General features: G+C 44.3%; 1 protein-coding gene across 1 annotated transcript in view; it reads right to left on the bottom strand.

Annotated features, from left to right (window-relative positions):
- The window catches only part of LOC126446060 (sodium-dependent serotonin transporter), a 507,897-nt gene that overhangs the window by 290,046 nt on the left and 205,021 nt on the right, over positions 1-12,830 (bottom strand). The window contains exon 4 of the mRNA XM_050090978.1: positions 7,236-7,446. Coding sequence (XP_049946935.1) covers positions 7,236-7,446 — 211 coding nt within the window. The remainder of the gene's footprint in view (positions 1-7,235; positions 7,447-12,830) is intronic.

Raw genomic sequence — 12,830 nt, 5'->3', positions numbered from 1 at the left:
ATTTTAATTTAGGTCGTCAAACAGGTTAATAGATGGATATTTAACCCCTTTCTGTGTCGAAGTTAGACTCATTAAGGGGTAATGCGAACCATTTTTCCTTGAATATCTCTCTTACTCTCAAAATCTAGATGGACTGTTGATAACAAATTTTATAAGTGAATAAAAGTATTGTGTGGCTGTGGTTAATATTTCCAGCTGCCACGTGTGTGAACGCCACTCATAATCTAGTTCCTTTCTTTCGGGCAGTGAGTGCTTTCTGTATAAATGAAAAATAGCCGACTCTATTACACAATAAGACATTAGTGAATCAAAAGATGTAAAATTCGTTAAATTACTTACTACTGTGTTCCCAAAATTGGCAGTTTTTCTTATGGCAACGACTTAGAACCTAAACATGTTAGTAAATGTGCTATATGGTTTTCCCAGTTTAAGTTGTCGTCAGTAAGCATATCTAAAAACTTAGAAGTTTCTCCTTCTTTTACTATTTCACTTTGGTATACTAGTTAATATCAGATGACAGTAAAAAGTTGTGTTTTTTCAAAGTTTAAAGCCAGCCCAGTTGCGGAAAATCTATTAGTAACATTTACAAAAACATCTTCAACTATATTCTCTATTGACGCCCCTTTCCTGGCATCCTTTGCATTCTTTACAAATAGGCCTAATTTTTCCTGCTGACTGAAATAAAATGGCAGATTATATAACAGAAAGCAAGAAGAATTAGTGTGCCAATGATTGAACACTGCGGACTCCCACAGTAATATCTTTCCATACAGTTCATATGATGTCCTTCTTTATACTACCTAAGCAGATTGGGATAACTTTATGTATTCAGTTTCTTAGAGGCTTGATCTGAACTTTAAATTCCATACATAACGTTCTAACAGAATATTATGATTCGCAGGTTAAATACCTTCGCTGAGCCACACAAGAATCCACCTGCTGATATTTTATCATTTAAAGATTTTCAAAATGGATCAAATGGCTCTGAGCACTATGGGACTTAACATCTGAGGTGATCAGTCCCCTAGACTTAGAGAACTACTTAAACCTAACTAACATAAGGACGTCATACACATCCATGGCCGAAGCAGGATTCGAACCTGCGACAGGACTGAAGCGCCTAGAACCGCTCGTTCACAGAGGCCGGCTTTAAAGATTTTATTCTGGTTCTATGTAAATTGAAGGTGGAGAGGGGAAGGAAGGACAGGAAACGGAGGTGATCACTGCTGACAGCTGATCTGGACATTAGGAGGAATCAGCGGCGGCGAGTGAAATGTGTACTGGACAGGGATTCGAACCCGGGATCTCCTGATTAGAAGGTAGGTGCGTTAACTAAGGCGCTATCCGGGACACAGGGTTACCGCAACTGAACGGACTACCTCGGCACGCCTCTCGGCCGATCCACATTCCCATAGAGCGCCACCTACCCGCAGTCCCTGTCCATTTCCTCCATGTTGGCTCTCGGAGATTCCCACAAGAAACTGAACGTATTTGTGCATCCGCACCCACCCAGCCAGGCCTATCAGATTATATGAATGCGTGGTGTCTGTTCTTTCGGACATGTTCGCAAGAAAAGACTCCGCAGGAATCCGCAGCAGTTAATACCTTACATATAAATTGAAGGTGGAGAGGGGCAGAAGCGAAAGGAAAGGGAGGGAATCACTGCTGTCAGCTGTCATTACGCGGAATCAGCGGCGATGAGTGTAAACGTGTACGTGACCGGGATTCGATCCGGGGATCGATGGGAATGTGGATCGGCCGTGAGGCGTGCCGAGATAGTCTGCGGAGTTGCGTTAACGCTGTGTCGCGGATGGCGCAGTGATTAATGTACCTGTCTAGTAAGCAGGATATCCTGGGTTCGAATTTCGGTCCGGTACACATTTTCACTCATCGCCGCTGATTCCGCGTAATGTCCCATTGCAGCTGACAGCAGTGACCCTCTACGTTTCCTGCCCTTCTTTCCCTCTCTGTCTACAATATATGTAAAACATATTAACAGCTGAGAATTCCACATGATGTCTGTGCTTTCGAACATGTCTGAAAGAGCAGACACCAAGCAATCATATACACTCCTGGAAATGGAAAAAAGAACACATTGACACCGGTGTGTCAGACCCACCATACTTGCTCCGGACACTGCGAGAGGGCTGTACAAGCAATGATCACACGCACGGCACAGCGGACACACCAGGAACCGCGGTGTTGGCCGTCGAATGGCGCTAGCTGCGTAGCATTTGTGCACCGCCGCCGTCAGTGTCAGCCAGTTTGCCGTGGCATACGGAGCTCCATCGCAGTCTTTAACACTGGTAGCGTGCCGCGACAGCGTGGACGTGAACCGTATGTGCAGTTGACGGACTTTGAGCGAGGGCGTATAGTGGGCATGCGGGAGGCTGGGTGGACGTACCGCCGAATTGCTCAACACGTGGGGCGTGAGGTCTCCACAGTACATCGATGTTGTCGCCAGTGGTCGGCGGAAGGTGCACGTGCCCGTCGACCTGGGACCGGACCGCAGCGACGCAGGATGCACGCCAAGACCGTAGGATCCTACGCAGTGCCGTAGGGGACCGCACCGCCACTTCCCAGCAAATTAGGGACACTGTTGCTCCTGTGGTATCGGCGAGGACCATTCGCAACCGTCTCCATGAAGCTGGGCTACGGTCCTGCACACCGTTAGGCCGTCTTCCGCTCACGCCCCAACATCGTGCGGCCCGCCTCCAGTGGTGTCGCGACAGGCGTGAATGGAGTAACGAATGGAGACGTGTCGTCTTCAGCGATGGGAGTCGCTTCTGCCTTGGTGCCAATGATGGTCGTATGCGTGTTTGGCGCCGTGCAGGTGAGCGCCACAATCAGGACTGCATACGACCGAGGCACACAGGGCCAACACCCGGCATCATGGTGTGGGGAGCGATCTCCTACATGGCCGTACACCACTGGTGATCGTCGAGGGAACACTGAATAGTGCACGGTACATCCAAACCGTCATCGAACCCATCGTTCTACCATTCCTAGACCGGCAAGGGAACTTGCTGTTCCAACAGGACAATGCACGTCCGCATGTATCCCGTGCCACCCAACGTGCTCTAGAAGGTGTAAGTCAACTACCCTGGCCAGCAAGATCTCCGGATCTGTCCCCCATTGAGCATGTTTGGGACTGGATGAAGCGTCGTCTCACGCGGTCTGCACGTCCAGCACGAAAGCTGGTCCAACTGAGGCGCCAGGTGGAAATGGCATGGCAAGCCGTTCCACAGGACTACATCCAGCATCTCTACGATCGTCTCCATGGGAGAATAGCAGCCTGCATTGCTGCGAAAGGTGGATATAAACTGTACTAGTGCCGACATTGTGCATGCTCTGTTGCCTGTGTCTATGTGCCTGTGGTTCTGTCAGTGTGATCATGTGATGTATCTGACCCCAGGAATGTATCAATAAAGTTTCCCCTTCCTGGGACAAAGAATTCACGGTGTTCTTATTTCAATTTCCAGGAGTGTAATTATTATGTTTCATTGACCAAGTGACCAGTCGTAATTCAGTTATTCATTATGTACCGATTACTGAGACCACACGATATTGAAGTATGATTGTTACGTTGTAAGGTATTTGAGCCATGCTCACTCCCAACTATGCGTATTCGTCAACTTGGCTGTCTATCTGTGTTTGGTTTCCCGCCCTTGTTGCGGTTACACCGTGATTCTTCTTCCTTCTACGTGTGGCAGCAGCGAAGTGTATCGATATTTGCACCGTGTACCATCTTGGGTTTTGTGCATATAGTTTCTAGTTAGGGGGTCTGCGGGCAGTCGGTCGGTTGCTACGGACCAGGGAAGTTATCTCCGCGCGGTGCAGTTGGCTGGGTCCGCTGGCGGTCCCTGCTCAGTGTCGGAGAAAGTGTGGAGCTGTCCGATCGCTACGAGCTTCGTGATTCACCGACCCAGGACGTCGAAGTTGAGTAGTGGTTTCAAGTACCCAAGCCACGTCCATTCACATTGTATGGTTCGTTTCGGTGGTTCGTTGTTGGGGAGGTTTTCCTGTGAGCAACAGCGAGTGTTTGTATCGCTGAAATTTAGCCGCCATGCGGCGAAATTAACTATATTGGTTGACTACAATTCAAGTGCACCAGCGGAATTACCTGCCTTCTTGCCGTTAGTGTTCCGGTTACATGCCCTGGCCACTAACGTAATTTCCGACAGTGTCCTTTCCTGACCTGTTGTCGCTATCCAACACGGTGTGTAGTTTTGACAGCTTAATACACATACATATTTTATTGTCGATAAACACACCCGTAACATTTTGTGTTTGATTTCTCATTTATCGACTGGTGGCAAGCAAGTCGTTTGTTGGTCGGCCCGTGGTTGTCCCTTGGTTGGGTTCCGACGGATCAAGTGTAGTTGGGCTCACCACCTGTCTCACCTAAGTGAACGAGGGCATACCGACTCCCTGGAGGCTTCTGAGTGCAGTTTTATTACTTTCTCACCAGTTTTTAATTGTCTGTTTATAAGCTATCATAGCCAATGATAAAAAAATTACTTGGTTTTACTGTGTTTTATGTAAGTAAGTTTGAATTCCGGCGAGTGGATATTTCCTGAAAGGTTATTGCCTTTGTGTTGTCTTTCCTTCTAGTCCGGTTTCAGCTACTTAAGACGTAAGGATTATGGTTATATACTTTTTTTAATTTTGGAAAATTGATTGTGGGCCATCTGCCTTGGAACCTTTTTCTTAAAATTACCTTTCAAACTTAAACATTGTGGATTGGAACCTTATTCTCAAAATTACCTTTCAAGCTTAAACATTGCGGCCTTCTGCCTTTGAAAAGTTACAGTAATTTATTTTAAAATCTTGGAAATTTTATTGCGGGTCTTCAGCCGTTTGTACCGTATCTTGTTTATGTTTGTCTATCCACCCTTGCCGTGAGGCTTTCAACCGAGCTGTGATTATATATATATATATATATATATAATCACAGCTCGGTTGAAAGCCTCACGGCAAGGGTGGATAGACAAACATAAACAAGATACGGTACAAACGGCTGATTGGTATATATATATATATATATATATATATATATATATATATATATATATATATATATATATATATATATGGTTCAAATGGCTCTGAGCACCCGGGCGTGGGAAGCGAGAATGCTACCGCACGACCACGAGCTGCGGACCTTTTGCAAAAAGGTACGGCCAAACTTTCAGGAAACATTCCTCTCACACAAAGAAAGAAAATATGTTATGTGGACATGTGTCCGGAAACGCTTACTTTCCATGTTAGAGCTCATTTTATTACTTCTCTTCAAATCACATTAATCATGGAATGGAAACACACAGCAACAGAATGTACCAGCGTGACTTCAAACACTTTGTTACAGGAAATCTTCAAAATGTCCTCCGTTATCGAAGATACATGCATCCACCCTCCGTCGCAGGGAATGCGTGATGCGCTGATGCAGCCCTGGAGAATGGCGTATTGTATCACAGCCGTCCACAATACGAGCACGAAGAGTCTCTTCATTTGGTACCGGGGCTGCGTAGACAAGAGCTTTCAAATGCCCCCATAAATGAGAGTCAAGAGGGTTGAGGTCAGGAGAGCGTGGAGGCCATGGAATTGGTCCGCCTCTACCAATCCATCGGTCACCGAATCAGTTGTTGAGAAGCGTACGAACACTTCGACTGAAATGTACAGGAGATCCATCGTGCATGAACCACATGTTGTGTCGTACTTGTAAAGGCACATGTTCTAGCAGCACAGGTAGAGTATCCCGTATGAAAACACGATAACGTGCTCCATTGAGAGTAGGTGGAAGAACGTGGGGCCCAATCAAGACATCACCAACAATGCCTGCCCAAACGTTCACAGAAAATCTGTGTTGATGGCGTGATTGCACAATTGCGTGCGGATTCTCGTCACCCCACACAAGTTGCTTGCGAAAATTTACAATTTGATCACGTTGGAATGAAGCCTCATCCGTAAAGAGAACATTGGCACTGGAATGAGGATTGACACATTGTTGGATGAACCATTCGCAGAAGTGTACCCGTGGAGGCCAATCAGCTGCTGATAGTGCCTGCACACGCTGTACATGGCACGGAAACAACTGGTTCTCCCGTAGCACTCTCCATACAGTGACGTGGTCAACGTTACCTTGTACAGGAGCAACTTCTCTCACGCTGACATAAAGGTTATCGTCAACTGCACGAAGAATTGCCTCGTCCATTGCAGGTGTCCTCGTCGTTCTAGGCCTTCCCCAGTCGCGAGTCATAGGCTGGAATGTTCCGTGCTCCATAAGACGCCGATCAATTGCTTCGAACGTCTTCCTGTCGGGACACCTTCGTTCTGGAAATCTGTCTCGATACAAACGTACCGCGCCAAGGCTATTGCCCCGTGCTAATCCGTACATCAAATGGGCATCTCCCAACTCGGCATTTGTAAACATTGCACTGACTGCAAAACCACGTTCGTGATGAACAGTAACCTGTTGATGCTACGTACTGATGTGCTTGATGCTAGTACTGTAGAGCAATGAGTCGCATGTCAACACAAGCACCGAAGTCAACATTACCTTCCTTCCATTGGGCCAAGTGGCGGTGAATCGAGGAAGAACAGTACATACTGACGAAACTAAAATGAGCTCTAACATGGAAATTAAGCGATTCCGGACAGATGTCCACATAACATCTTTTCTTTATTTGTGTGTGAGGAATGTTTCCTGAAAGTTTAGCCGTACCTTTTTGTAACACATATATATTATTTGTAATTGTAACTGCGTGATTTCAGTCACTTGAAATTTACCTTATTGATTTTTAAAATTTCTCGTTTGGAGGCCTTCAACCATGAAAGATTTCGAGTTTGAGACTCGTACCTGTAAAAGTTCGGCTATGTGCCGCTTTGGTTGTAAATGTGTTATTAAATTAATTACAATTTTAAGGCGAAACTGACCCCAACCTTATTTGGCCCTTTCCACAATCGTAATGACCTGTTCTGCCCAGCGGGTTTAGTGGACGTATCAGTATTACTGACGACGTGTGAGAATCTTCTGATTAAATTTTCAAGGCCAATGTATTCTATCCCATTGTCTCATTAAAATAACTCTTGCTCTTCTTGTGTTCGAGGCATGAAAAGCACTTCGTAATAAAATAGTGTGGCGTGCAGTGTACTATAGGGAGGAGAAGCGTGGCTGATAGAAGGTGAGTGGTGATGGTGGTGGTGGTGGTGGTGGTGGTGGTGGTGGTACTCACTCAAAGAACTCGCGGGCGGGGCTGACGGAGCGGTTGGTGCGCGCGAGCGAGAAGACGGGCGTGCAGTCGGCCGTGTTCCACGGGTTGTCGCAGCTCGTCCACGGCAGCTCCGAGCGGAACGACGCGAACAGGTAGTACACCGCCCAGCCGATGATGGTGTTGTAGTACATGCCCATGTACACGTCGATCAGGCAGATGGCGTAGCCCACACCTGCAACAACGCCGCCGCGCTCCGTTACAGTCCGCCCCAGGCTGTTTCCCGGCCCGGAACAAATGTACCGTATAATGTGTGTCTCTCGCTCCCCCTTCTTAAAAAAAAGCCCGAAGGCTTTCCCTAATAACATACTGCCGAGAAAAAATAGTTACACCAAAAATAATTAATATAGAGTAATGAAATTTCGGAATACATTTGTCTATGCAACATATTTAAGTGATAAATTGCAAGAACACAGGTTAATGTAAACGCAAGATAAGCCGTTGGAAATGTGAAATGCAAGTACTTTAGTAACCGGTGTAATCGCCAGAATGTTGAAGGCAAGCATGCAGACGTCCATGCAATTCCTTGTACAGGTGCCGGATCTCAGTTTGTGGGATGGAGTTCCATGTCTCTTACACTCGGTCGGCGAATACAGGGACCGACGATGTCCCACATGGGCTCGATTGGAGACAGATCTGGTGATTGGGCAGTCCAGCCACACAGACCGATTGGTTCCAGACTCTCAACTGGTTTCCTTCTAACCAACACACAGCTGTCTCTGGCACCGATACAAAACCAGCTTTCATCAGAAAACACAACAGACCATCACACTGCCCCCAGTGAGATTTCGCTTGATACCGCTAAGTCGGAAATGGTGGCGGTTTGGTGTCAGTGGAATGCATGCTACAGGGCGTCTGCCCCGGAGCTGTCCATGAAGTAAACTATTTGTAACAATTCATTGTGTTACTGTGGTGCCAACTGCTGCACAAATTGCTGCTGTAGATGTAGTATGGTGCCACAGCCATATGCCCAACACTATGGTCTCTCTCGGTAGTGTCACGTGGGCATGTGCAGCCCGGTTTTCTTGCTATCGCACATTCTCGCCACCGCCACTGCTAGCAATAATGTACAATGGCTGCATTCACGACAAGTCTTTCTGCAGTATCGCACAAGAACCATCGCGCTAGTCGTAGCCCTATTACACTACCTTGTACAAACTCAGTGAAGCGTTGATAATCGCGTCTTTGCCACCTTAAAGGCGTTCTTGACCAACATCAACTCACCACGTCCAGTTTCAAAGGGTAACTAACGCTCACGACTGTTACAGAGTGTATTTGAAGCAAAGCTGATCTGGATCCTCTGGACTCTTAAGCGACTGGCGCGAAATGTGAACAGACATCATCTTTCATATGTTGAGACATGCCTACAAACTTCTGTGTCTGTCGCACAACTCCTTCTTGGTGTTGCGATTTTTTTCTGTCGGTGTACAAACGTCTACATTTATCCATATTATTCTGAAATCAGGGTCCAAAGTCCAGGTTTTGACATTCCCCAACACCTATTTAAACAGCGACTAGTAACTTACTCGCCTCTGTACTGAAGAATACTAACGCATGACACTGCAGAGACTCTTGACTAAGATGTAGCCGTTTCGAAACCTGGCGGGGCAAGTAATTTTCGTTGCCGATCAAATAAAATATTCACAACTTTCATGCCGCGTCAGGTGGTTATACATTCACGAGGCCGAGTGCTCTCCGTCCATTATCAAGAGGTAGTCAAGTTGGTTACAGCTTGACGATGGCCAAGGAGCATCCGGTGGATAGCTCGCGGATAACCAACAAAGAGGAGAGCTCCTTGGCCACGATGGGCCAGTCGGGACGAACTGACTGCCCTGTCGTTCTTTGCCAACGGCGTCATTGCATGCGGTATGGAGGGGCATGGCATCATTGCACCACTCTCGCGGCCGTTGCCGGCTTTCTTCACCTTGGAATCGCTACTTTTCATTCAGATAATCTCTCAGTCGATCTCAAGAGGTTGAGTGCACCACGACCAGTCGTTCCACCAAGCAAAAGTCCTATGCATAACCGGGAATCGAGCCTGGGTCTTCCAGATAGCAGCCAGACACGAGCTATAAAGGCAGACTCGTGATTATACCGGGTGTATGGAAACTAATAGCGAGTGTATTAAAATTAATAGCGAAAAGTGACACCGGTGAAATTATACGATGCTAGAAGCAAAAAGTTCCATCAACGATATGTCTGAAAACGAACCATTAGCGCTATAAAATGTGGCCGCAAATGACTACAGTATGAAACATTGTCTTAGTATAAATGTATCTGAAATGTAAACTTTTAGATTCACCCTGTAAGTAATTGGGCTCAAATTTCGTCCATGGGCTGCGGTTGAGGAATGTGGTACATGCATAATGAGGCACCAGCACATGTCGTTGCTGATGTAAGAAATCTATCGCTCCAATATGATCAAAGATGTATTGGTCGAGCAAAGCGTCTTCGTTGGCCTCCAACACTAGCTGATCTTAAACCTCTGGATTTTTCTGTCTTGAAGTATACAGCTCTCGCGCTGATGCGATTAAAGAACTGGAGTACAGAATTGTACTGTCTTATCAAGCTTCATTCAATGATCTAAAGGTGTTTGACAGAATTCTTCTCTCAACACAGAGACGCGTGCAGTACTGACACGTGGAGCATGTCCTTTAAGGACTGGACAGTAAACTGTAACGTGTAACATGCTGAAGTAGTATTGAATATCTCAATGAGGTAGGCCATGTGTAATATCAGAGACCAGTTATATGGGGTAATAATCGAAATTTTTACGTTTCAAATACAATTGTATTAACTAGGGCAATCTTTGACATTTTGACACAACAGTGCTTTCTAATGCAGGCAAGGTTTTAGGTACATATTTATTTAATATAGGATATACAATATATTTATATATAATTATTTGAGATTTGTTGTATCAACATTTCCCTATTATTTAATTTATAAAAAATATATATAACATGAATTTAAAGAAGCGGTTTATAGAAACATACACATATTCCAATACAACGTTGTGTCAAAATTTCAAAGCATTCGGTCAAAAACTTTCGGAGATTTGCTATTATGAACATTTACATTTTCTGTATAAGTACAAACATAGATGTTCGTTTCTTCTAAATCTCAAAACTCCGAAAGTTCTTCACGGATTATTCTGAAATTCTGAAGCAAAATTGCATTCGAATACTCATGTGTTTTTATATACCTACTGGAACGACATCTTATAACACTAGCTCTCGTTTGCTGTGACAGAAACTAGTGTTACCCTCTGGAAGGATTTCAGGTTTTGACCGTGCGTGTGTCTAGCGGATAAAGTATCGAACAGTAATTTCGAATATAACGTAATTAATAGAAAACTAAACAGGCTTTACTATGGGGACAATGAAAGTAGAAAAGTTCATACGAATGAAACAATAAACGGTCGCCGGCGTAATTAGGCATATTAATTTGAAACACTAAGTTTAAGGAAATTGTATATCAGTTTTCGTAGTGACTTTCATTAAGATTCCCGTTGATAGCAGACTGGATACACAGAAATACAGGATAATCTAAGTTGTGGGTTGCAGTAGTTACCATTAATGCACCAATCAGTAATCATAGAAAGCTAGATTGTACCTCACTCATATTAAAAACAGTTACGATTATTACAATCACTTGATTCAGTACTGAGATGTTACTTCAGGATACACTGAACTAAAATTGGGCTTGAAAAGATTTCTAGCTTAACTGACATGCAAATAGCACAAGTAAAATTAAATAATACTACAATTGCACTGTTTATATCCTCATTTATAGAAATGCATCACATTCATCTAGTAGCTACAATATTCCATTTATCTTTCTAATATGAGGACAATATAGTGAAGATCCATAAATTGATACTGTCTCAATAGGCAACTCTATGATTATTTCAGAAGCAAAGTGCAGTTCCATCAAAATTAATTCTTAGTACCACTTGGAATAATTTATATTAATTTATATTTTCATCTTTCAAGACAATTTACTAAACACAGAACTCGATTAACCTCAACAGAATTATTCATGACAGCAATCAAGGCTAAATTACGTTTAAAGTAAGTTTAATTTAAGTGCCTCTTTCATGACCTGTAAAGCAGATATTTTAGACAGTAACACTTACACAGTCTGGCACTCAATTTTTGCACATTTAATACGAAGCAATAAATCACTAGTTCGTTTGAAACAGGAACTCGGTTTTTTGAACCCTTAGGAGTGGATGCTGCATAGATTCATAATTAGGATGAAAGTTCTGGTTCTAAACACAGGTTAATAGCACTTGGGTTATTACTGAAAACATTCACACAAATTAACTGGTCCATGCTCTAATACATATGTGTGTGTCTGAAGTTTTTGGAGCAGTGGCAGAGTAGTGGTGGCAAGCGACATTGCAGCTAGCTGTACTCACGGCTCTTCATGTTGAATGCTCTTTGTAATTTCTTCTTGCCGACGGATTTTTATCGTATTAGAGCCATTCCTTATTCCAAGAGTATCATGCAACAGCCAAATCCACATCCGAGGCAAATTTCCATACAAAACGGCTTCGAAATGCATCCCTTAGCAACCTTGACGCATACCGTGCAACGACTAGCCACTGAGTGCATACCGTTCCCACCAAGTAGCCGCCCAGATAGAACACCAAAACCACCTTTTACACCGCGCCAAGTAACTTCGTTGCGGAGGGGGTTCCCTACAGCTTTTACATTTCACAATACAAGTTCCCTAATCATGAAGCAGCTTCCAATACACAAATTTTCCTTTATGCACATGCTTATATCATAAAATTTCATTATTTTTAAACATAATTTACTTTTTCCAGATATACGAGGGTTATTCCAAAAGTAAGGTCCGATTGATTGCCAAATTGAAACCACAGTGAACATCAGAAATGTTTTACTTGTAACAATTAGCTACACCTTTCAGCTACTTCTCTACGTAGTCGCCGTTCTGACTTTGACTTTTGTCATAGCGTTGTACCAACTTTTCAATAGCCTCATCATAGAAGGCAGTCGCCAGTGCTTTCCGCCAATTCTCCACGCTGGCCTACACCTCGTTGTCTGTGTCAAAATGTTGTCTTCAAAGACAGCGGTTCATGTGACCAGAGATGAAACTCAGGGGGAGACAATTGCGGACTGTATTGTGGGTAATCTCACATTTCCATTTGAAAACGATGCAGGAGCATCTTCATTGCCCCTGCAGAATGCGGCTGAGAATTGTCTTGAAGAAGAAACAGCACGACAGTTATGTAATGTTAGCTGCATAGCTTCAGGCGAAATTTCTCACCAGGCCCTCGTACTTGGCGGCAGACACTATTTTCTAGACATCTTTACGCACTCACTGCGAGCTCAGAAATGAGAAGAGCGACGTGATGCTAACTGGGGTTATACTAGAGACACTACCCAACACATCTGTGCAAAGCTTTATCGGATTTTCATAGTCGTTTCCATTTCGCGACCGATCGGACCTTACTTTTGGAATAACCCTCGTATATTGCAAACTTTTTGTCACACATCAATGACCTTAACTAGCAAAGAACAAACACAT

The sequence above is a fragment of the Schistocerca serialis genome, chromosome 1 (assembly GCF_023864345.2).
Source record: "Schistocerca serialis cubense isolate TAMUIC-IGC-003099 chromosome 1, iqSchSeri2.2, whole genome shotgun sequence".
NCBI lineage: Eukaryota > Metazoa > Arthropoda > Insecta > Orthoptera > Acrididae > Schistocerca > Schistocerca serialis.
The sequence above is the reverse complement of the archived record's forward strand: the minus strand, read 5'-3'. Positions and strand labels throughout refer to the sequence as shown.